A 25,250-nucleotide genomic window follows, 5' to 3' on the forward strand; every position below is an offset into this window, starting at 1 on the left:
TATTTTATTATCCCCCGCCTAGGGGGCTTGAACCTGCAATCATTTGATTGCAAGTCCCATAGACGGCAATACAAGTGTGTTGCCGTCTATGGGAGATTCTATACATTACTATCGCGGAGGGTCATAGACCAGCCACGATAGTAATATATATCTATGACAGGCCTCGGAGCCTTCATTAGGCTCCCGGCTGTCATCGGAACAGGTCGGCTCCTGCGGCCTCGCCGTGCAGGAGCCGGCCTGCATCACTAAAGGTATGGGGCCGGTGGGGACCGGCCCCGGGGCTAACTTTAAACTGCCGGGACCTGCGGAGGAGGAGCAGATTTGCAGCATGGCCGCGCTACTGCCACCGCTGGTTTCCTTCAGCGGCAGGAGCGTGGCAATCTGCATGCCCCGGGAGCTAAGACAGTCCCCGGCATCTGCTGTAATAGACCGGCGGATGCCGGGGAGTGTCTTAGCTGCCGGGGCCTGCAGATTGTCACGCTCCTGCCGCTGCAGAAAACCAGCGGTGGCAGTAGCGTGGCCATGCTGTAAATCCGCTCCTCCCCCCACATTCGGACTATAATAAGACGCACCCTCGTTTTCCTCTGAAATTTTGGGGAAAAAAGTGCGTCCTATAGTCCTAAAAATACGGTACTATGAGTCTCAAAACTATATTTAGTTTTTCCCTCTTATGTGCTAGGTTTGTTTTTATCACACACACAAACATACCTACTCCTACCGACTAAATGTAAAAGTTTTCATGTTTGTTCCTCAATCACGCAAAAACGGCTGAACGGATTTGAATGAAATTTGGCACATAGATAGATTGTAACCTCCATTAACACACTGGCTACTTTTAATCCCGGTAAATGACATGGCTTCACGACTGTTATGAATTTATGTTCATATACTATATTACACTGAGTATCCCCAGCAGGTAGCGGCTTATTTACCAACCTCCCTGGACCTGCTCACTGCCACCCCCACTTCCCCTTGTACTATAGGCCGCGGAGGCCGGTAGTGAGTAGGCCTGGGCCCAGGCCGCGATCCCACTACCGCTACTATTATACTCGGGGGGTCTTTTCACTCTTTTTCTCTCTAGCTTCAAGAATCCGGTAACCAAGCAATCTAGCACTATGAATTTAGCAACTATAAATCGAATGGAAGACCCTGTGGAGTTTTTTGTTCCTTTTGTTTCCATTGTAAAGCATGGACTCAAGACCTGGTTCAGCTGGTTTCCACATGTGCCTGTTACCATCCCCCCAGCTAGGACAGCATGGCTCAACATGCGGCATGGAAGAGAAACCTACATGGAAATGCGGACTTCTTCGTTCAAGGAGATGATTTCTGGCGTCAATTGCTGATGTGTGAAGATGCCTACAGCTGACTGGTATTTATTTCTATTACTGTGGACACGTGGGACTCTGTTACAGCCTGGGAACCATCACCCACCTACCCCAGGAGTTATGGAAGCTTGGCAAGAGAGCAGCACCCTGTATACCTGGATGGCCTCTGACTTCCTTGGGGCAGTAGAACACAGTGGTAAGAAGAAAGGAGGAGGAGGGCTTGTGATGAAGGACATTTGGGGCATTTTTTGTGGTTAATGGACAATAGTGCTGATGCAAGATACCGAACTATCAGCTGTGAGCAGGAGATCTCATCACCTACCAAAGGAACTACCACATGTTATCATGATAACTGACTATGTCCCCCACCTCTGCAAAATTTCTGCTTGTTATATCCACATGCTGTGACCCCCCTCCTTGTGTCCTACAACCAAGTCGGCTGTATTATTATTATAATTATTATTATTAACATCAATCTGCACAGAGAACTAAATGATCCTGCAGTGTGTCTGTGTTTCTTTCTTTTTTTTAGTTGCTATGATTCCTAGGATTTCTCTATCTGCCATGAGCTTCTATGTGTTTCTCTCTTGCTATATACTACTGTACCATCTATGAAACTGTATCACTGAAATTTCCCCATTGTGGGACTATTAAAGGAATATCATATATATATATAGGGGTTGGGTGCCTGTGTTTCAAACTTTACAGAGCCAAGTCACAGCTGGAAGAAGTGGTCATGGCGGTCCAAAGGGAAGAGACGGGAAATGTGGGGAGACGTCTCCTGTGAGTATTACCGCATTGTAATGTTACCGCTAGCACCCCCAACCCCCCCACTGTCTGAGGCGGACGATCAAAAGATGAACAACACTCCCCCCCTCCCCCTTGGGTGGAGCCAGAGGTGGGGGGGCATCTTTCGATCCTCAGGCAGCGGAGGGGCTAGGTTCACCACTGTATATACACACACACATATATATATATATACTAGCTGGTACCCGCGACTTCGTCTGCGGTGATTGTAGCAGTGGGTATATACAGGCGCGGGTAAGGTTTTCGTACTGTGTATAAGGGATGGGATATGAAATGTAACTTTGTATCTTGTTTTTGCTGTAATTCAGAGAATATGCGAGACCTTTGTGTTGAAGTTAATTTGTATTTCAGCCGCTATACGGTGTTGTGAGAAACTTTACATAGTGACTTTGGGACAGAAGTATTTGAAGTTAACCCTTTCCCGCCGATGGCATTTTTTGATTTTCGTTTTTGACTCCCTGTTAAATATCTTGTATTTGCCGGTGAGACTTGTGTCCACTGTTAAATATCCGGACCTGGCCTTGTCCACGATAGGAAGAAGTCAGCTTGTTATAAATCAGTGTAGAGGTTTATTAATATCTTGAAGGAAAACACAGGAACAGGGAAAATGTCCAAATAACACAAATATCAGTCAATTGTCAATAGCTTACATCTTCAGAGAAGTTAAATCATCTGGATATCTTGTAGTTACAGCTTGGTTCATGCTTGTCATCTGGTTGGTGGACTTGGGCTGGTTACGACGTCCATGGATGTCCATCTGCCTGGACCACCCACCCTGGTGTTCCCAAAGACAGACCTCCTGGTCTTCCCCTGGTCTTCCCAAAGACAGACCCAGACATGTGTATTTCTTACTCATTTATATTCATGAGAGTGGGTGTTACCTTCCATCTTGTAGCTATGTAAGGAGATTTCTAAAATAGTGTACTCTAACCGCACCCATGTTCCAAGAATATAAGACTATGATGTCAGTAGAGTGTTAACCCCATGTCTGCTAGAGAATATTGTAAATATATAATATTTAACACTCCCCTCCTTCTAAACCTCATAACTTTTTTATTTCTCCGCTCCCAGAGCCATATGAGGTCTTAATTTTTGCGGGACAAATTTTTCTTCATGATGCCACCATTAATTATTCTATATAATGTACTGGGAAGCAGGGAAAAAATTAAAAATGGGGTGGATTTCAAGAAAAAATGCATTTCTGCGACTTTCTTACGGGCTTTGGTTTTACGGCGTTCACTGTGCAACCAAAATGACATGTCCCCTGTATTCTGTGTTTCCTTACGATTCCAGGGATACCAAATTTATATGGTTTTAGTTACATTTTGACCCCTTTTTTTCAATTTTTTTTTGAAAAGTCGCCATATTCCGACAGCCGTAACTTTTTTATACGTGCGTGTACGGGGATGCATAGGGCGTCTATTTTTGCGGGACTGGGTGTACTTTGTAGTTCTACCATTTTCGGGAAATGTTATTGCTTTGATCACTTTTTATTCAAATTTGTATCAGAATCAAAAGAGTGAAAAAACGGCGGTTTGGCACTTTTGACCATTTTTCCCGCTACGGCGTTTACCGAACAGGAAAAATATTTGTATAGCTTTGTAGAGCGGGCGATTTCGGATGTGGGGATACCTAACATGTATGTGTTTCACAGTTTTTAACTACTTTTATATGTGTTCTAGGGAAAGGGGGGTGATTTGAATTTTTAATCCCTTTTTTTTTTGTTTTTAATATTTTTTTTTTACTTTTTTTTAAACTTTTTTTTTTTTTGCATTTATTAGACCTCCTAGGGGTATTGACATGGGTGGGCGGTGTCGCGGATTGTCAGAGCGGTGGGAGTTGGCAAACATGGCTGCTCCGAAGCGTTAAAGAGAGCCTCCTGGAGTATCGTTAAGGTGAGGGGCAAAGTGGTAAAGTCTATGTATATGTGAGTGTGTGGGGTTAGGGGCGAGGCTGTAGAGGGGAATATGAATTTTGTGGCTTGCTATGGTCCAAAGTGTGTGAGATTGCAGAGATGGTGATGTGAGTTTGGGGTTTGTGGGGGTCCTGGGAAAAACGTATGTGCGCTATTGTGACGAAAAGTAGCCTATTGCGCAATGGGGTGTATTAACTATGTTTCTGGAAAATTTCAGCCAAATCGGTCGAGCGGGTTTTGCGTGATTGACTAACAAACATCCAAACTCACAAACTTTCACATTTATAATATTAATAGGATTCCTGCACCAAAAAAATGCAGCAAATTCTGCAACAAAAATCGCAGCATTTCCACAGTATGGGGCCTCAGGAGTAGATGGTACAGGCTCAGATAACGCATTGCATCCTAGGTGTGAACTGTGCCCATGCTGATAAATATGTCACTTTGCTTGGTAAAAAAAAATAAATAAGTGGTGGGAACAATCGCAGAACCTCAGGCAGTGAGAAGTTTAGAGCTGCTAAGTATGAACTGTGACTTACGGCGGCACTGTGGCCCGGGCTGGCAGCCATACGTCTCTATAGGTTTCCCGCACTTCCGTTCGGCACTCCGCTGCTCACGCCTGGCTCTGACTGCTCGCCTCACGTTCCGTGTGTGGTGACATCACGCTCAGGCGACGCTCGGCGCGGGACTAGCCAGCCTGGCTGTTGCTTGCGCCGGTGTTGCCGCTCGCCCGGAAGGGAAGATGGCGGAGACCAGGGCGGGCAGGAGCGATGAGGAAATGGGCTGGTGTCTGCGGAGACTGGGGGAAAGCCATGACCTGTTACTGCTGCCTGAGGGGGAGGAGGTGAGGAGACAGCACCCCCAATACACAGCACCCCTATAGACAGCGCCCCCAGTACACAGCGCCCCAATACACAGCGCCCCCCAATACACAGCGCCCCCCAATACACAGCGCCCCCTGTACACAGCGCCCCCAGTACACAGCACCCCTATAGACAGCGCCCCCCAATACACAGCGCCCCCCAATACACAGCGGCCCCCAGTACACAGCGCCCCCCAATACACAGAGCCCCCCAATACACAGCGCCCCCCAATACACAGTGCCCCCAGTACACAGCGCCCCCAGTACACAGCGCCCCCCAATACACAGCGCCCCCACTACACAGCGCCCCCCAATACACAGCACCTCCCAATACGCAGTGCCCCCAATACGCAGCGCTCCCAATACGTAGCGCCCCCAATACACAATGCCCTACTAAGTGCATAGCACAAGTGTATCTCTGTATACGTACACAGCATAGGGTACAAACTCATACATATCTATCTATTCTATATATATATATATATATATTCTATCCTTCGCAAGTCTGCAAAGGTTTATAGTTTCATTAAACTGTTCTTCAGATACAAATTCGGTCAGAGTTTGATTTTATTTTTCTATATCTGAACCCATTGTTCGTGTGCAGCATGTCAGAAGCGCGGCGCGCTGGCCGGCACGGACGCCGGAGGGGAGCGGTGGGGTAAAGGGGGAGTGGTAACGAGTGAAACATAGATCTGTGTGAGGGTCTATTCACCTGCAGGAAAATGGTGAGGAATTTGGTGTGGAATTTTCCATGCTGAAAATAAAGCCTCCCATTGATTTCAGTGGCTTCCGCTAGCAGAATGGACCCTATGTCCTGAGTTGTGTTATTTCAGGAGAGTTTTCTTTTTCTATATCTGAACCCATTTTTTCGTGTGCATCACGTCAGAAGCGCGGCGCGCTGGCCGGCACGGACGCCGGAGGGGAGTGGTAAGGTTAAGGGGGAGTGGTAACAAGCGAAACATAGAGGTGTGCGAGGCCTGACTTGTGTTATTTCATTTCACTAAAACAGTTTAGGGATTTGATCAGCTCACTGACTTTCTTTAGGGAGATGACCCCACAGAGTTGTTGTTGTAACATCTTCCAGGATTTGATCAAATCTCTAGTTTCATCATTTCCCTGTGACATATATATTACACCTGAATATGTGTGTGTGTGTGTATATATATATATATATATATATATATATATATACACTCTTTATATTCATCTGCCACTTGTATATATACCTGCCCCAGTATGTACATATTTCATCCCCTATATACACACACAATATATACATCTCTCCGTTAGAGAGCACTCAATATGTATATATTACACCTATATAACATAGTGTATAGAGTACACACACACACACACTTAGTACATAGGGTTCCCTAGTGTGTGTATATATGGCTATATATATATTATTTTTATATACCTGCCACTTACCCGCCCCAGTATGTACATACTATATCCCCTATATACACGTTTTGGTTTGGTACTCAATCAGTTCCCTTGGTTGGTTGTCAGCATTCAAGAGGTCACACTCTGCACATGCCCAGGGTGAATAAAACTTCCTCTTTAGGGCTAGTTCACACAGAGTTTTTTGCAGGCGGATTTTGACGCGGAATCCGCCTGCAAAAAAGGCTCCTACTAACTTCAATGGGAACCGCTAGCTTTTTTTTCCGCTAGCAAAAAAAAAAGAAGCGAGATGCCCTATCTTGACGCAGATTCCGCGGCTCGAGACACGCTCCTGTTTAGGCCCATTCATTCGGATGTCCAGGATGTAGGTGCCACCTTGCTAAGGGAATCCGCTTTCGGATTTCCGTGTTCTGCCGAGAGAAACTGGACAGGAGACGGAAACTCGGCGGTCAGTTTTCAAACCCGTTCTCTTGAATGGGTTTGCAAAGTGACTGCCCGTGAGCGTCTTCTGCTTCTCTGCAGCAAAACCGTTTCTTTTCAACTGGACACAAAGTTGGAAAGCAGGACTTTGTGTCCGGTTAAAAAAACAAAAACGGTCTCGTCAAGGAGAAGCAGAAGAAGCTCACAGGCAGTCACTTTGCAAACCCTTTCAAGTGAACGGGTTTGAAAACTGACCGCCGAGTTTCCGTTTCTTGTCCAGTTCCTCTCGGCAGAAGATGGAAATCCGAAAGCGGAGACCGGGTGCAGGTGTGAACCCGCCCTAAGCTGATATTTAGTTAGGTATCATAAAGGCTAGTTCACACAGGCACAGAGGGGCGGATTATGGCGCAGAATCCATGTCATAATCCGCCCCCTCACAATGGTGGTCTATGGAGACTGCTAGCGAGCTGTCCTTTCTTCAGGCGGATTCCGCGGCTCGTTGAGCCACGGTGTCCACCTCGCGGCAGCACCCTCCGAACTAGGCCTACTCCAGAGCTGGAAGCGTATTTTGGTTCCGATTTTGGCGTGGCTTCCCGCATCAAAATCAGGACCAAAATACGCTATTCCGTCCCCGTGTGAACTAAGCCTTAAAGTAATAAAGTAGATTGCAATAATAAATATTGTCAAGGAAGGTAGACATTTGGTCTGTGAATATCAACACAATATATAGTTCTCCCCAGTAGAGGGCGCCCCAGCACCTTTCTAACACCCTCCTGTTGTACTCAAGTGTGATCTGATGTTTTTCAGGTGTCTTTGGGCAGAGGTGTTGATGTCACGTACCAGCTGCAGTCCTCGCTGAGCCCCCTCATGATCTCCCGCACACATTGCTTCTTCAGGCAGAACGCAGCAGGTCAGTGGACCGTCACCGACAACAAGGTAAGTCTAATGAGGAACAGCAGCATGTAGTATATAAGACTGATCCGATTGTAACTCTCTGATATACACTGAACCAACAGGGGGCAGTAGAGTTACCTGTGATGGCACTGAATTTTGGTTTTGGGTATTCACATATCAGCAGTTCTGATTAGATATTGTACAGTGAGTGACAGACCAATGATGTGTCCCAGAGAAGGACCTGAGGGCAGAATAATGCTGAGAATCCTCGTCAGGACAGTCAGTCTATTAACTCAGCCCTCGTTTTTAGTTATTTGTTTGTGAGTGAAGAAATAATATCATGACTATTCTTGTAAATGACATTCTTGTAGGAAAACACCCCCAGAGCCGAACACCTGTAGTGTAGGGGGGACTTGGCTTTTCTGCATCAGATGATTGTAAACTGCCTGGTGTAAAAATGACACTGAGAGACTGCAGAATAGTGAGCGCAGCTCTGGAGTATAATACAGTATGTAACTCGGGATCAGTACAGGATAAGTAATGTAATGTATGTACACAGTGACTGTACCAGCAGAATAGTGAGCGCAGCTCTGGAGTATAATACAGGATGTAACTCAGGATCAGTACAGGATAAGTAATGTATGTACACAGTGACCGCACCAGCAGAATAGTGAGCGCAGCTCTGGAGTATAATACAGGATAAGTAATGTAATGTATGTAGACAGTGACTACACCAGCAGAATAGTGAGCGCAGCTCTGGAGTATAATGCAGGATAAGTAATGTAATGTATGTACACAGTGACTGCACCAGCAGAACAGTGAGCGCAGCTCTGGAGTATAATACAGGATGTAACTCAGGATCAGTACAGGATAAGTAATGTATGTACACAGTGACCGCACCAGCAGAATAGTGAGCGCAGCTCTGGAGTATAATACAGGATAAGTAATGTAATGTATGTAGACAGTGACTACACCAGCAGAATAGTGAGCGCAGCTCTGGAGTATAATACAGGATGTAACTCAGGATAAGTAATGTAATGTATGTACACAGTGACTGTACCAGCAGAACAGTGAGCGCAGCTCTGGAGTATAATGCAGGATAAGTAATGTAATGTATGTACACAGTGACTGCACCAGCAGAACAGTGAGCGCAGCTCTGGAGTATAACACAGGATAAGTAATGTAATGTATGTACACAGTGACTACATCAGCAGAATAGTGAGCGCAGCTCTGGAGTATAATACAGTATGTAACTCAGGATCAGTACAGGATAGGTAATGTAATGTATATACACAGTGATTGTACAAGCAGAATAGTGAGCGCAGCTCTGGAGTATAACACAGGATAAGTAATGTATGTACACAGTGACGGCACCAGCAGAATAGTGAGCGCAGCTCTGGAGTATAATACAGGATGTAACTCAGGATCAGTACAGGATAGGTAATGTAATGTATATACACAGTGATTGTACCAGCAGAATAGTGAGCGCAGCTCTGGAGTATAATACAGGATGTAACTCAGGATAAGTAATGTAATGTGTGTACTTATATTTCTTTCTTCAATCCTTTCTTAATTTGACTAAAAAAAACTGCAGCAAAATTTGCAACAAAAAAAAAAAATCTGCATTTGGTGACGCTCCTTACAGCAGTAATGTGACAGCAGGAGGTGCAGTGAAATATAATAACTAATTCTTCCCGGTTAGATCTCCCCCCTCCACGGTGCTCTGGGGCTTCCTGACAGGTTTGTGTATTGCCGTATATCATGGTCACCACTCTAAGGAAACAAGTATAGACCAGCGGGATCTCGGGAGTATTTTGGTTGGAAATTTCAGATTCTGATTTTCGTCTTTTTTTTCCTTCAGAGCCTTAATGGAGTTTTTCTCAATAAGGAGAAACTGTTGCCTCAGAAACCTTACATCCTGACCACGGGGGCCTGCATCCAGATGGGGGTGGCGCTGCCCAACACAGAAGGGGCCGAGTTTGAATATGAGTTGGTTCAGGAAAATTTAGAACGGATCCGGCCACTCCTGACTCCTCGGATGTCATTGAAGAGAAAATCGAGCAGAACCAAACGTAAACTAAACTGTGAAGACTCTGAGGCCTCTGGGGCAGAAGGCGCCGCCAGCACATCCAAGGCCAAAATGCAGCGGGTCCTAAAGGACAGCAGCGACACAAGTAACTCTCATAAGAACGCGATAGCGAAACAGCCCACCGTAAAGATGGAGGCAGTGGTGGAGCTGGACAGCTCCTTGGATGCTGACATGATGTTGTCCACTCAAACGCCCTCTCAGAGTACTCTCCACTTGACCAAAATTAGACAGTCTATAACAGAATTGAGGAACCTTAATGCTCAGGTCCAGGATAAGCTAAAGACCCCCCAACAGAGCGGATGTACCGGGAGCAAGCAGTCAACACAGCAAGAGCTCCAGGACCTGCAGAAGGAGCTGAGTACTAAACACGAGGAGCATCTGGAGAGGGTGGATGAGCTGCTGAAGAAGATTCTGCAGGATGAGCAAGGAAACAATGTATGTGGTAAACATGTTAGATAAACAATTCGGGGCACACAATGGATACCCCCACCCCTGTGCACACAGCAAATTCCCATCCTTCCCTAAGGCGGGTACACACCGTGATGCACAGTCTACTATAGAGTCATAGTCCTACTATAAAGGCCATTTAACCTTTTAGATGCTGCAATCAATTGCGACAGCAGCATCTAAGGAGCTTGATGGAGGGGCTTTCATCTGTTCACTGGCATAATTTAACATAATGGTAGCCATGGAACTTAAAGAAGACCTCCCATTCTGCTTAAGGCTGAGGCCCCACATTGCAGAAACGCAGCATTTTTTTGTTGCAGATTTTGCAAAATCAGGAGTGGATTTACCGGAAGAGCAACGTCTAAGAGCTTCCTTTACATCTTTTGTTCCTTTTCATGGCACTCCAGATTTTGGCTCAAAAATCTGCAACAAAAAATCTGCGTTTCTGCAATGTGGGGCCTCAGCATAAATTATTGGTTAAGTTATTGTGGACCTAAACTCAAGATAGATCATCAAATAAAGATCCCAAGCCCCAGACTGAAGTGGCAGCAGCATTTGGGTAAGCACTGCAGACTTTGCCGCACTTGCCAAGCACAGTGCCATTTATTTGTACAGTGGCTGTGCTTGGTATTGCAGCTCAGCTTATTTATTTGAATGGGACAGAGCTATGGCCAGGTCATGTGACTGATGAACATAATATCACAGGGCCCATGGAGTGGAAGTAGCGCTTCAATCACCTGCTCCCTGGGGGTCCTAAGTGTTAACTCTCCACAGATCTTCACCTGATGGTCTATCTGAAGGAGAAAAAAAAGTCCCTGAATATCCCTTTAATAGGAGCTTAGCGGGAGAAACGCTGGTCACAGCTTTAAGTGGAAGCATAAAAATAAGTTTAGTGAATAAAGCTCCTTCTTCCCATTCGTACCATGCCTTCTGATTTCAGCTTATTAAGGTCCACCCCAGTGCAGACTTTTGTCTTGGTTCCCCCCCATCACTTATATCTATAGTATAAACAGAGCCGTATGTGTCGTAGAAACCACCACCACTATTTTAGTAGTCGCCCTCGGACCGCTGAAAAATCTCTAGTTATTTAGAACGAGACCGTGTGGTGTTGTTGGCGCTAAGTCTAGAGGGCGATATTCAGCCCTGACACTCGACTATACTGAGGATACAGGTGCCAGGTAAGACGGCAAGGAGAGTATATAGATAATATCCATGTGCCCCCTGTTCCAGGATCTGTGATGACAGAAATGTCTCTTTTTGGTCGCAGGGCGGTTCATCACAAGTACAAGAGGAGCGTCTGAAGGAGCAGTTGGCACAAGCACTGAAAGAGGTGACTTATATATGTATAATCTATATATGCGAGAACACCACGTACATATACAATATAGAGGGGATGTATATATGTATGCTCTGTAGCTGTAAGGACACCAGATACATATACAATATAGAGGGGATGTATATATGTATGCTCTATAGCTGTAAGGACACCACATACATATACAATATAGAGGGGATGTATATATTTATGCTCTATAGCTGTAAGGATATACTCGCACAGATTCCACCCCAAAATCCGTGCTAGATTTTGTCCTGACTGAAAACAATGGGAGGCAGAGATTGCAGTAGGATACTGAAAAAAATAAGTCTCCTGCTTGATCTTGCTGCGCAGTCCACGGCAGTGATAATAGAAGGCGGAGCTCTGGGCTCTATATAATATTGTATGCGGGTGCAGTGCTAATAGAAGGCGGAGCTCCGGGCTCTATATAGTAATATCGTATGAGGATGTAGTGATAATAGAAGGCGGAGCTCTGGGCTCTATATAGTAATATTGTATGAGGGTGCAGTGATAATAGAAGGCGGAGCTCTGGGCTCTATATAATATTGTATGCGGGTGCAGTGCTAATAGAAGGCGGAGCTCCGGGCTCTATATAGTAATATCGTATGAGGATGTAGTGATAATAGAAGGCGGAGCTCTGGGCTCTATATAGTAATATTGTATGAGGGTGCAGTGATAATAGAAGGCGGAGCTCTGGGCTCTATATAATAATATTATATGAGGGTGCAGTGATAATATAGGCAAAGGTCTGGACTCTATATAATAATATTGTATGAGGGTGCAGTGATAATAAAGGCAGAGCTCTGGGCTCTATATAGTAATATTGTATGAGGGTGCAGTGATGATAGAAGGCTCTGGACTTTATACTGATATGGCATATTACAAGGGTTTACATTCGGATCCATCTTGATGTCTTCTCAGCATTCACTACTTATGGACGATCTGAATCGCAGTCACCGAGACTTTGAAAGGATCATTCAAGCTAAAAACAAAGAACTGCAGGAAACCAGGGTGCGGTATTGTGTGCCCGTGTTACTAGTGGGTTGCTCTGCTGGGGGTTGTAGTACTTAGATTGTATGATGTGGGTTTTCTGCATTTTACAGGATGAGAAGAAGAAAGTGGAAGCGCAGAAGGAGGAGGTTCTCAACCACATGAACGATGTCCTGGACAATGAGCTGCAGTGTATTATCTGCTCCGAGCACTTCATAGAGGTGAGGACCGATTCCCCACCTGCTGGCATGGAAGGAAAGGTTTATTACTAAGTGTTTATTGCCCCCACAGGCTGTGACCCTGAACTGCGCCCACAGCTTCTGCTCCTTCTGCATCCAGTCATGGAGAAAGAGGAAGGAAGAGTGTCCCATCTGCCGTCAGGAAATAAAGTCCCAAACACGTTCCCTTGTCCTAGACAACTGTATTGACCGCATGGTGGACAAGCTGAGCACCGAAATGAAAGACCGTCGTCTGGCTCTTATACTGGAGCGTAAAGGTGAGAGGTGGGTGACCCATTGCTGTTTAGTATATGGATAGGCTGTATTCTCAGTGATGGCACCGCTGATCTCTAGTATAGGGATAGGCTGTATTCTCAGTGATGTTACCGCTGATCTCTAGTATATGGATAGGCTGTATTCTCAGTGATGTCACCGCTGATCTCTAGTATATGGATAGGCTGTATTCTCAGTGATGTCACCGCTGATCTCTAGTATAGGGATAGGCTGTATTCTCAGTGATGTCACCGCTGATCTCTAGTATAGGGATAGGCTGTATTCTCAGTGATGTCACCGCTGATCTCTAGTATAGGGATAGGCTGTATTCTCAGTGATGTCACCGCTGATCTCTAGTATATACATAGGCTGTATTCTCAGTGATGTCACCGCTGATCTCTAGTATATACATAGGCTGTATTCTCAGTGATGTCACCGCTGATCTCTAGTATAGGGATAGGCTGTATTCTCAGTGATGTCACCGCTGATCTCTAGTATAGGGATAGGCTGTATTCTCAGTGATGTCACCGCTGATCTCTAGTATAGGGATAGGCTGTATTCTTAGTGATGTCACCGCTGATCTCTAGTATAGGGATAGGCTGTATTCTCAGTGATGTCACCGCTGATCTCTAGTATATGGATAGGCTGTATTCTCAGTGATGTCACCGCTGATCTCTAGTATATACATAGGCTGTATTCTCAGTGATGTCACCGCTGATCTCTAGTATAGGGATAGGCTGTATTCTCAGTGATGTCACCGCTGATCTCTAGTATAGGGATAGGCTGTATTCTCAGTGATGTCACCGCTGATCTCTAGTATAGGGATAGGCTGTATTCTCAGTGATGTCACCGCTGACCTCTAGTATATGGATAGGCTGTATTCTCAGTGATGTCACCGCTGATCTCTAGTATATGGATAGGCTGTATTCTCAGTGATGTCACCGCTGATCTCTAGTATAGGGATAGGCTGTATTCTCAGTGATGTCACCGCTGATCTCTAGTATAGGGATAGGCTGTATTCTCAGTGATGTCACCGCTGATCTCTAGTATAGGGATAGGCTGTATTCTCAGTGATGTCACCGCTGATCTCTAGTATAGGCTGTATTCTCAGTGATGTCACCGCTGACCACATTCCTCACGGCAAACTAGAATCCTCTGATTCCCTGACAGCAAGCAGAGGTAGTACAGTTGCTGATGAGAATATATATATATATATATATATATATATATATATTCACACAAACACACCAGGTTGTGATTAGAAGATCCATTTTCTTTGTCATAGTTTGTACAGTGAGGTGACCGCTCGCTCATCATTTAGGAGATGTCACCCATGTCTGTGGTCAGAATATCCCTTTAAGTGTGCAGGGCGGAGCCGCTATTGATCTGTAGTGTGTATAATCCAGTCTTAATGTCTCGTTCCCAGATCTTGTAGCGGAGGAGCTCCCAAAGCCCATCCTGGTCCCCTCAGACAGTGAGGACAGCTCCTTACCCTCTGAATTGTCAGTCCTGTCCAGCAGCGAGGACATTGACTACCCCCTGGAGGTGGAGGAGGACATTGCATCTGACAGCGAGGAGTCCCACAGCGACGCCTCTGAAGAGCCGGACATGGACGATCAGTGGGACTTGTCTGGTGACGACGACAGCGATGACGACGATTACATTTTCTTTTTCATGTGATCGCTTCTCCCGGTCGGTGCCGCGGACTCAGGAGCATTAAACCTTTGTAGCCCTTGGACGCCATAAGACCCGGATTGTTTGTGGTAGGCGGAGCTGAGTAGCGCGGCGCTCTGTTATGGGGGACAGTTATTATTTTGTATCATGTTGTGTACAGATCGGACCACGTTGGCTCCATGGATTGTTGTCTGCATTTTGTTCTGTTAATATAAAGATAATTCTTGTTCAGTAGAGAGTTGTGGGGTCTTCAGCCATCTTGGCAGCATCGCCCCTGATCAATCAGAAAGAATTCTGGTATCTGCAACGGAGGAGCTGGCAGAAGCAAGAAACATCATGACCGGTGTCATGTTGGACCGATCACAGGATCCACAGTGATCAGCTGTAATCTGTAGGGGGAACCCGGGCGTAACTGTACAGCGCCCCCCACAGGTTGGGGGATCATACAAACTGTAAAGGATGGGGAGTGAGGTGCGACTTTGTGACCGACACCCTGTCCGTTGAGGGGGGTGTCTTACAGGTTGTTTAAAGTGTCCTAGAGGGGGATATCCAGCACCCGCTCCACTAACCCCCCCCCCCCCCCCCTCCCATGAGACCGGTGAGTGCAGGATACCCTGGAGTATATCATCTGTGGCTCTGCAGCTTCTGGTGAACTACAGGTACCAGCAAACCATGACAGCGGCGGATTGCACATCAGTCTTAGACGGGTTTGGTCCTGGAGATGCGAACTAGATGTGCTAGACTGAACCCTTGGCCGGTACCCAGACTCCCAGTATGGTCACCTATGATGCTAGGAGTATGTGCTGAATACAGTAGAGGGGGTGGGGGCTCTCCGCTTTATAGGTGACAGTGCTGGAGGTCCTGGCTCAGGGTACAGTCGCCATATCTGGTCCAAATCTGTCTGTGTGTAGCCGGCCTTGTATTAGAACGTGGTCAGTCCTGAGTGACTGCAGAGTAGCAATCTATAGAAGGTCAGGACCCCTCACCCTAGTCCTGGGGGTGCCGGTGTGTTGTAAGGAGGTGCACACTCCATCTTGGATCATGGGTATGGTCAGGATATATCATACATTGACCAGTGGGCACCGAGCATGCCCATTACTGCTTAGGTCAGTCTCCTCCCATCTGACAAATACCAGAACCCCCTCTTGGCCCCTTCAGGTCAGTGGAGACTTGTATAATGCTGAAGGTGGAGACAAAAAAAACTCAAACAAGTCACTGTAAGTGGTGGCGGCGGCATCTTAGCTGTGTAGCTGTAGGTCTGTCTTTCCCCCATGCTTTACACTTCAGCTCTGCTTGTTCACAGATGATTCTCATACACTGGTGTGTCCTTCAGGATGAGGTAGGGGGCCATGTTCATCTGTGGGCAGAGGGGACCAGTGGTGTCGGGTCCCTTAGATGTAATGACACCCCCAGGCCTTTTCCTGCCCTATAAGTGGTGAAGGATTCAGAAATATTTTAGTTATATTTTCTGAAACGGCCCTTTAAGACGTTCATCTCTCCCGTCCATCCGTCCTTTGTTGTCTTGCAGTTTTTAGGTCAGTAAGAAGACACCAGTTTCGCACCCTTGTGACAACATCTCCACCCCCATTGTGGTCACGGTCACCTCACTCATCTCGCTCTACTGGTTCTATGGGTCCATGATTAACCCTGACTGTGCTGAACACACCTGAAAAGACATGTGCGGTACTTTACCAGAGATGGATTCAGACGTGTTGTAAGGGCCATATACATATAACCCCTGGACCTCACTCACTATGGGGCCCCTATGGAGGTGTTGGTTAGGGTCATTAGATGCACAGGGGCCTGGGGGTTTCAATTGTAATGTGAACACCAATGTGTCTGTGAACTATAGTGGAAATTGGGGATGAAGGGGCCCCCTCATCATCGTCTTATAGGCCAGGAGACCACTGTACTGCCGACCACCAGTGCACCAGGCGGTGACTGTACCACTGACCACCAGGGGAACCAGGCGGTGACTGTACTGCTGACCACTAGGGAGACCCGGCGGTGACTGTACTGCTGACCACCAGGGGGACCAGGCGGTGACTGTACTGCCAACCACCAGGGGCACCAGGCGGTGACTGTACTGCCAACCACCAGGGGCACCAGGCGGTGACTGTACTGCCCACCACTAGGAGGATCAGGCGGTGACTGTACTGCTGACCACCAGGGGGACCAGACGCTGACTGTACCGCCGACCACTAGGAGGACCAGGCGGTGACTGTACTGCTGACTACCAGGGAGACCAGACGCTGACTGTACCGCTGACCACCAGGGGGACCAGACGCTGACTATACCGCCGACCACCAGGGGGACCAGACGCTGACTATACCGCCGACCACCAGGGGGACCAGACGCTGACTATACCGCCGACCAGCAGGGGGACCAGACACTGTCTGTACTGCCGACCACCAGGAGTCCAGATACAAAATGTCCCATTAACACCCAGGTGACCAAAGTCAGTGATCCTCCTCGATACAGAAGCCTCCTCACCCTCCAGAGCTGAACTCCTCACCAGTCCTTTGTTTGTATGTGTCTTACGATGGGGGAGGGGACTGTCCTAAAACTGTAGAAAGTGTTTTCACTTTCTTGAAATGTTATAAAATTCTGCAGAGTTTTGAGAAAATCCTTAAAATCAGGAAGGAAATTGCTCATCAGATAAGACAACCCAGGAACCTTCTCAGCACAACGAGCTGCAGCCTATCCTGTAGAATACGCGACGGTACAGCATATTAGCAGCCGAGCTGTCCACATGTGGGAACTCTTAAGGGAGCATTCACACGGAGTAAAGTGGCACGCTATTTGGCGCGTTTGCGCCACGTGTTTGACTGTGCGTGTTTGCGGTCGCGTTTACGCCGCGCAAAGCGGCGTTAACGCGACCGCAAACACGCACCGTCAAACACGCGGCGCAAACGCGCCAAATAGCGTGCCACTTTACTCCGTGTGAATGCTCCCTTAAAGGGAGTGTACAGGATTGGAAAAATGTTACTGCTCTCTTTCAGCAACAGCGCCACCCTAGCCCACAGGTTCTCTCTGGACTTACAGCTTCATCTGCATTAAAGTGAGTAGGGCAGAGGTGTAATACCACACATAACCAGGGAATTAGGAGGGGTGCTGTTTGGCACCAGCATCCATAAGCCCCTTCAATAATGTCTATTATCTTGTTGCCCTACACATGATGCAGACACTGACTGACCACTTCTGATGGCTGCCATGACACTGCGTCCACAGGACCTGAAGTTTTAACCCCTAGCCTCCCTCTCTGCTCATATTATATGTGTGCCAGTCTCAAGTGCAGTTTTGGAATTCTATTCATGAAACAGGAAGCCGAGGATGAACTAATCTGCAGGTTTTGCCTTTCAGAATTCTGAATACAGCTCCAGATATGACTCAAGTATCAGAGGGGGAAGTGATGGGGCGGCAGTCGATTCACTGCTCGTACTTTAGTTATTTTGGGATTTCCCTTCAGCAACTTTTCTAAGTTTATATAGATGTGACCGGGGGTGGGGAGAGTTGATTGTTCTGTTTCCATCCTTTAAAGTAAAGTAAACCCCCCAGGTCCTCCCCCTTCGCTGTGAGTCCTATAGACCGGCCTCTGGTATTCCAGCACCAGGTTCCATTGATGCCGGATTAAAGGACTTTTACTCATTCGTTCTTGTGCGATTCTATATGTTGAGGTGACCGTCGCCGGCTCCTGCCTCACACCCGGGGAGTGTCTGATCTCATCACGCCAGGTGACGGCACATACAAGGTGTCACTACTGTCATTGTAGCCTTATCCTGTGTCCTAACCTGTCACTCTGGGCCCTCTTTATTGGGGAGGGGCCCAGCCCTTCTAATGTGGCTGTCAGAGGGTGTTATGTGCTGAGATGAGCCACCTCCACTGAAACTGCTCTGACTGAAGGGTGTAAAGCGCACCGGGGCGAGCAGGGAGCCAGCACCGCAGTCACAGACATTGCCACCCAGCTTTCCCAGTGTCCTAAATAATAAATCTGCTCAGTTATGGAGAAATACAGGGCTAAGTGCTGTCATTTAAGCACTTCGTTTACTGCCCTATGAAAATGTTCTCAGAGGCTACTTTTGGGTAGTGTATCTCTTGGTGAGAGATCACTGACTGCTAGACATGTCCCAATGATGCATCAGTGTACTGAGAGAAGTAGGATGGTTGTCTTTGATGAATTGCCGCCATCTATTGTGTTCTGATCTAGGAGGTATTGGGGCAGTGGTTACGTGAGGACACACGTGGTGAACAACACGGCCCAGACAGATCACCAGTACAGAAGATTGTTTGATCCTCCGACAAGCAGTTCTCACAATTTCCTTGTCCACCATCCAGACCAAGGGGGTGCTGTTATTATACCCCGGTTCTGCTTGCACCATTTCCAGACACTTTACAAGAGAAGGAGATTCGGTGTCATGGCGCCCATTACATGTCCTGCCATTGACAGCTGGACACCGTCACCTTCATCTGCAGTGATGTCCTGGTCTAGGATCATGGGTATGGTCAGGACATATCCTACATTGACCAGTGGGCACCGAGCATGTCCACTACTGCTTACTGCATCGGTCAGTCTCCTCCCATCTGACAAATACTAGAACCCTTTCTTGGATCCTAGAGCCTCCACCCAATTGTCCAGTGTTCCCCATACTATTGTCATCACCCCCATAGATCATCTTCACATCACCCCGAGGAAGATTCACCAGGACAGGAGCCGATTCTGGGGACAGAAGGTTATAGCGCTGTGTTTTTCTGCGGTGTCTGAATAAGGTTTGATATAATCTCTGCTGCTGTGGATATTCTGGGTTATAATCATCGAGCTTCCGGTCCCGGCCCTCCTCCCCTAATAACTGTAATTATACCGCCATGCCGTATATAATTATCCAGGGGGTGACCCTCTGAGGGAACCATCACACCCATCATTACACAGGATGTGTCACCAGGTGCTTCATGTCCTGTCAGACACCATAGGGGCGATGATGATGGTGATCATAGTCAGGGCTGTCACTCCGCGGTCCAGTATTATACATGACACCATGTAAGATGATGGCACTTGTAGTCATGGTGGCTACTCCTATGTAATAATTCCACATATCCACAACTGTATGTACTAACACTAGGGTCACACATGTCAGCACCACCCAATACCCCATTACCCTGTCTACTCTTCTCACTATGTATTATGTTTGCTGTGTGTCCCCTTTATTAACCCCTTATTTCCCGGCGCCTTCAGAAGTCCTGGCAGAGTTGCCCTTAGTAAACGTGGCCGTCCCGTCTTTCGCCTCCCTCTCTATTGGTGGAAAGTTTATGTGTGACCCTCCCCTGTGGGCGGTCCTACAGCGCAGTGCGTCGTCAGTGCTGTCTGATTGGTTGGCAGGATGTGACGTCACGCACCCCATGGCCGGGTAAAGTCCGGTCAGACAGTTCAGGTGTTCGGTACCTGGAGGAGCGCGGAGCCCGGGGCTGCGGAGGGCGAGGGCCGAGGAGCCTGGAGAGGGGGCAGGTAGTGCAGCAAGAGGGAGCTGACTGGGGGTAGGTACATAGTGGGCTCTATACAGTATGAGGTGGGTAGAGGGGGTATATAATGTGGGAGGTTTATAGGATATAGAGGTATATAGTAGGCTCTATAAGATACTGGGGGTATATAGGATACCGGGGTATATACTGTGGTAAGATTATAGGATACGGGGGTATATACTGTGGTAAGATTATAGGATACGGGGGTATATACTGTGGTAAGATTATAGGATACGGAGGTGTATAGTAGGATACAAGGGGTATATACTGTGGTAGGTTTATAGGATACGGGGGTATATAGTAGGATACAAGGGGTATATAGTGTGGTAAGATTATAGGATACTGGAGTATATACTGTGGTAGGTTTATAGGATAACAGAGTATATACTGTGGTAGGTTTATAGGAGACAGGGGTATATACTGTAGTAGGTTTATAGGAGACGGGGGTATATAGTAGGATACAAGGGTTATATACTGTAGTAGGTTTACAGGATACGGGGTTATATTAGATTCTGTAGGGTACAAGGTAATATAGTAGGATACAGGGGGTATATAGTGGGTGATGAGGGGTCGGGTGAGGTAGTAGAGGGGCACACCAGGTGTCTTTTGGCAGAGGGCTCAGTGTAGCACTCCCCTACCCCCCCGTTGGCGCCCAGCTCTCACCATGCGGCTGACACTACACAAGAAGAAGATCGCCGCCCTGCTGCTGTTTATGGGGATGGCATTCTGCACCTGGCTGCTGCTCACATCGCCCACCCTAGAGGACCCTCTACCCGCAGAGCTGCCCAATGAGAAGAAAGACCCCTATGGCTTTGAGCTGCCGCAGGGCTCCTCGCTACAGATGAGACTGGCAGCTTACCGCAACAACCTCCGGCAGCCAATCCGCAACGCAGAACTGTTTCCTAGTCGCCCGGAGCTGGTGGTGGTGGTGCAGGTCCGGGGTGGGCCGGGCAGCGGGTCCCGGCTGCAGTTGCTGGCTGAGTCTCTGCAGAGCGCTGGACCGGGAGCCACCGGCCGCCTACTGCTGGTGCTGAGCATGGAGCAGCCGTGCCAGGAGGCCGCTGAAGCCATGAAAGCCATAGACTTCTGCCGGGTGCTGCCAATCTATTTCCCATACAGTCTGAGCTTCTATCCAGATGAGTTTCCTGGCAGCGACCCTGCTGACTGCCCACGGGATATGCCCAAGGAGTCGGCCCTTCTGAGGCGCTGCACCAACGCGGAATACCCGGACAGCCACGGCCACTACCGGGAGGCTGCCTTCACCCATTACAAGCACCACTGGTGGTGGAAGCTGCACTTCATATGGGAGAGGGTGCGGGAGGTGAGCGGGCACAGCGGGCATATCCTCTTCCTGGAGGAGGGTAACTATCTGCTCCCGGACTGGCTCCACATCTTGAGGCTCATGCAGAAACAATGCCAGGAAGAAGGCTGCCATATGCTGAGCCTGGGTGGCACCAGTATCCCGGAGCCCTCACCTGACCCGCAGCACATGGAAGTCAGCGGCTTTGTGGCTACGCGGCACCGCGCTGCCATCGCTATATCCAGGGAGACTTACTACCAGCTGATGGGCTGCCTGGCAGAGTTCTGCACCTACGACGACTACAACTGGGACTGGAGCATACAGCACATCTCTGCTGCCTGCCTGGCACATCCGCTCAAGGTGCTGTCTGCCCGCCTGCCCAGAGTGCTGACACTCCCTGCCAAAGCTGAAGAAGACGGCATGTGCGGGCGCACTGGACCCTGCTCCAATATCGATGCCACCTCTCAGTCTCTGCGAGCCAAAGTGCGTGAACTTAGCGGCCATATCTTCCCAAAGGCCATCACCATAACCAGCCGACAACAGGAAGTGCGCAACCCCCCGCCCATGAAGAACGGCGGCTGGGGAGACATTAGAGACCACACTCTGTGCCAGTCTTATGCCAGGCTTTAAAGTGCCAACACCTCATGTTCATGCTCTTCATTCCTTGCTACAACCAAAAGAACTTTCCTCCAGTTACTCAGGGATTGGTTTTTGGCCCGGTGGTGATCTGGTCGCCATGTGGACACCAATAGGGCTGCTCATTGCCCCGTGCCAGGAGTTTGCCGCTTGTTCCCTGAGTGGCTACCAAGTGCCTTATCGACTATGCCCAGAGCCTCCATCTTAGTTTCTTCTGCGTACAATGTAAATGATTCTTGTTGTAATTTCTGTGACTTTGTGACTTTTCGTTATGGCGGCGCCACGCTGTGTGACCAAAGAGCGAGGTACCCCTCATTACCGTAGTGGATGCCGCCAGAGGCCTGGCAGGACCTCCTGGGAGTTGTCAGGGTGCCATGATGACTTTATAGCAATGACGTATTGGGGGAGGGGTCACCACCTGCTTACGTCCGATGTCACCCGTCAGTTGGGGGCGCACGTCACAGTAGGGCAGGTTCTGGCCGTGACCTGAGTCCTCTGCAGGCAGAAAGTGAAGTGTCCCCGACTTATGTGACCAAAGCTGCAACACATTCCGCTCCACCAGTTTCCCAGCATTCCCTGCCAGCCTGCAGCTTCGTTTACAGGTGGGGCAGACTGTACCATGGCAATCTGAAGGTGGAGGTGATGTCATTAAAGCCTGCCTGAAGCGAGTCCGTCGTGTGCCTCGTGCCTCCATCTGCACATACCAAATGTTAACTGTTTACTGGCAGCCGGTGACACTGCTGAGGTTTGGGGCACAGAGTGCCTTGTGCCTCGCTCGTGTCGGTGGTTCCTATTATGGAAGAATAATAACTGCACATCTTAACTGTTTACTGAGCGCTGGTGACACTGAGGTGTGGGGTACGGTGTGCCTCGTGCCTCAGTCACTGGTGCCTATTTTTCAGGTTCAATAATAATTATATATACCAACTGCTGACTGTTTATTAGCCATTGTTGAGGCATCAGGCGCTGTGTACCTCAGTCCGGTTCATGAAGATTATCTGCACATACCAAATGCTGTTATATCAGGTGCCAGTGATACCACCGAGGCATGGGGTACAGTGTGCCTCGTACCTCAGTCATGTCAGTGATGGCAGGCTACGTGTGACCAGCATATATCAGATACTGACCACTTAGTACATGCTGAGGACACGTTACTTGGTGCCTCGTGCCTCTTTCATGTCATCAGTGTTTGATGAGATGATAGAACATATGTTAACTGCACATGCCACTTGTCGGTGCCTCATGCCTCCATTGTATTATGGTGAGATCAGTGAGGCATGACGCCCTGTGTGTCTCGTGCCTCCATCTTGTCAGCACTGCTGATGCTGAATCCTGCCTGCCAGTAAAGTAGGAAGTCCTGATGTCATTGAGATATGAAGCCCTGTGTGCCTCGCGCCTCGGTCATATCATTGGTGTTACTGATGCTGCTTATATACTGCACATACCAAATGTCGCCTATAAGTACAGTAGCTGAGGCCGTGAGGTATGAAGCTTAGTGTGCCTCGCGCCTCAGTCATATCATTTCTGTTACTGATGTTACATATGTATTGTACATACCAAATATCGCCGACTAGTAGCCGAGGCCGTGAGGCGTGGCGGTCTGTGTGCCTCGTGCCTCCATCCTTGTGAATTAATGTTATAATTAATATATCTCAATTGAAGGAAAGATATAAATTTTAATATTTGGATGACCTCGTGTCCTGTGAATATTTCTCGTCCTGTCTGTATCGGCAGCGTTCTGGGCAGACATGTTTTTGGTACAGTATTTATGCAGGATCTGTCCCCCTGGGGAGGTGCAGGGACTTTCGTCTCTTCATGTTGTGGGTTACAGAGCTGGCAGGTGTTTCCTGTGTGAATACAGTCTCTTCCTCCCAAGTGGGTAATGGGTGCCGTCTGCGTACTCAGGTGTGATATGGTTAATACGTACAGAGAGTGCAGAGGTACAAATCACCCAATTCCCCCCCCCCCTTCCCCTGTCATATTACTGCCCTGCTTAATACAGAGGGCCTAGAGCATGTTTCTACAGTCTTGCTGTCAGTCTTTACTATCCTAGCATTATATTCATGTGCTGAGCAGCTACAGATATTTTGTAGAGGGTATAACTGACGGCTGTGACTGAGCAGGACATCTTGTATGTAGTCACATGATAAATACGGATCACATCCCGGACTGTATTACAAGAAGTGATGGTTATTATTGAGGTGTTTCAGCAAATCACTGCTGCAGCCACAGGATGGCGCTGTGGTGCTGCTAATCCTTTACATGGTAAACAATGATATGCCCCCTGGTGGTCATTGACGCTACTGCATTGTCATTCATGTCTGGGGGAAATGGCTCAAATTATTGCTTAGTACTTAAGACAGAGCTGTCAGAGGAGAGGATGAAGGGGAAGGGACGAAGATAACAAGAACGTTATGGAATTCCATCGGTGTTATTTTCTGGTAAATAAACACGTAGCTTTGGGGAGTTCAGTTCATATTTTTCCTGCATAGGCTTAAAATAACACATACTATATACCTACCTGTCTGCTCATCACTGAGTGCCTGACAAGCAACTGTGTGCGCCAGAAGTCACTGAGACCAGAGATCCAAACAGAGACTCTGCCAAACAACGCCTGAGGTGACTACCTCCCACATACACAGCCCTTACAGTAGAGAACCAGCTCCTGAGGTGACTATTCCCCACATACACAGCCCTTACAGTATAGAACCAGCTCCTGAGGTGACTATTCCCCACATACACAGCCCTTACAGTAGAGAACCAGCTCCTGAGGTGACTATTCCCCACATACACAGCCCTTACAGTATAGAACTAGCTCCTGAGGTGACTATTCCCCACATACACAGCCCTTACAGTAGAGGACCAGCTCCTGAGGTAACTATTCTCTATATACACAGCTCTTACAGTAAAGAACCAGCTCCTGAGGTGACTATTCCCCACATACACAGCTCTTACAGTGGAGAACCAGCTCCTGAGGTGACTATTCCCCACATACACAGTTCTTACAGTAGAGAACCAGCTCCTGAGGTGACTATTCCCCACATACACAGCTCTTACAGTAAAGAACCAGCTCCTGAGGTGACTATTCCCCACATACACAGCCCTTACAGTAGAGAACCAGCTCCTGAGGTGACTATTCCCCACATACA

General features: G+C 47.9%; 3 protein-coding genes across 4 annotated transcripts in view; 2 read left to right on the top strand and 1 right to left on the bottom strand.

Annotated features, from left to right (window-relative positions):
- The window catches only part of LOC142197202 (uncharacterized), a 20,808-nt gene extending 16,173 nt beyond the window's left edge, over positions 1–4,635 (bottom strand). Inside the window, exon 1 of the mRNA XM_075267339.1 lies at positions 4,587–4,635. Within this exon, the coding sequence (XP_075123440.1) occupies positions 4,587–4,616 (30 nt within the window). The 5' untranslated portion in view covers positions 4,617–4,635. The remainder of the gene's footprint in view (positions 1–4,586) is intronic.
- On the top strand, positions 4,627–14,875 carry RNF8 (ring finger protein 8). Of its 2 annotated transcripts, none has more exons than XM_075267351.1 (8): positions 4,627–4,891; positions 7,538–7,666; positions 9,486–10,148; positions 11,428–11,490; positions 12,418–12,507; positions 12,600–12,707; positions 12,778–12,982; positions 14,404–14,875. In XM_075267351.1, exons 1-8 carry the CDS (start codon positions 4,790–4,792, stop codon positions 14,655–14,657), a joined length of 1,614 nt encoding a protein of 537 aa, XP_075123452.1. In that variant the 5' UTR covers positions 4,627–4,789; the 3' UTR covers positions 14,658–14,875. The 2 variants fall into 2 exon arrangements, with proteins under 2 accessions (XP_075123452.1, XP_075123453.1); XM_075267352.1 differs by having other exon boundaries at positions 12,778–12,989; positions 14,404–14,589.
- Positions 14,876–20,282: 5,407 nt separating this feature from the next.
- Positions 20,283–22,528, top strand: LOC142196564 (alpha-1,6-mannosyl-glycoprotein 2-beta-N-acetylglucosaminyltransferase-like). Its single transcript, XM_075266534.1, has one exon. It carries the CDS (start codon positions 20,830–20,832, stop codon positions 22,093–22,095), a length of 1,266 nt encoding a protein of 421 aa, XP_075122635.1. The 5' UTR covers positions 20,283–20,829; the 3' UTR covers positions 22,096–22,528.
- The last annotated feature ends 2,722 nt before the right edge of the window (positions 22,529–25,250 follow it).

This window comes from Leptodactylus fuscus, chromosome 3 (genome assembly GCF_031893055.1).
Source record: "Leptodactylus fuscus isolate aLepFus1 chromosome 3, aLepFus1.hap2, whole genome shotgun sequence".
Lineage (NCBI taxonomy): Eukaryota > Metazoa > Chordata > Amphibia > Anura > Leptodactylidae > Leptodactylus > Leptodactylus fuscus.

Coding starts and splice junctions, on each gene's coding strand:
- RNF8 (XM_075267351.1), top strand. CDS start 4,790: ATGGCGGAGACCAGGGCGGGCAGGAGCGATGAGGAAATGGGCTGGTGT. Junction 10,149..11,427: donor AGGATGAGCAAGGAAACAAT/GTATGTGGTAAA, acceptor TTTTGGTCGCAG/GGCGGTTCATCACAAGTACA. Junction 12,983..14,403: donor TCTTATACTGGAGCGTAAAG/GTGAGAGGTGGG, acceptor TCTCGTTCCCAG/ATCTTGTAGCGGAGGAGCTC.
- LOC142196564 (XM_075266534.1), top strand. CDS start 20,830: ATGCGGCTGACACTACACAAGAAGAAGATCGCCGCCCTGCTGCTGTTT.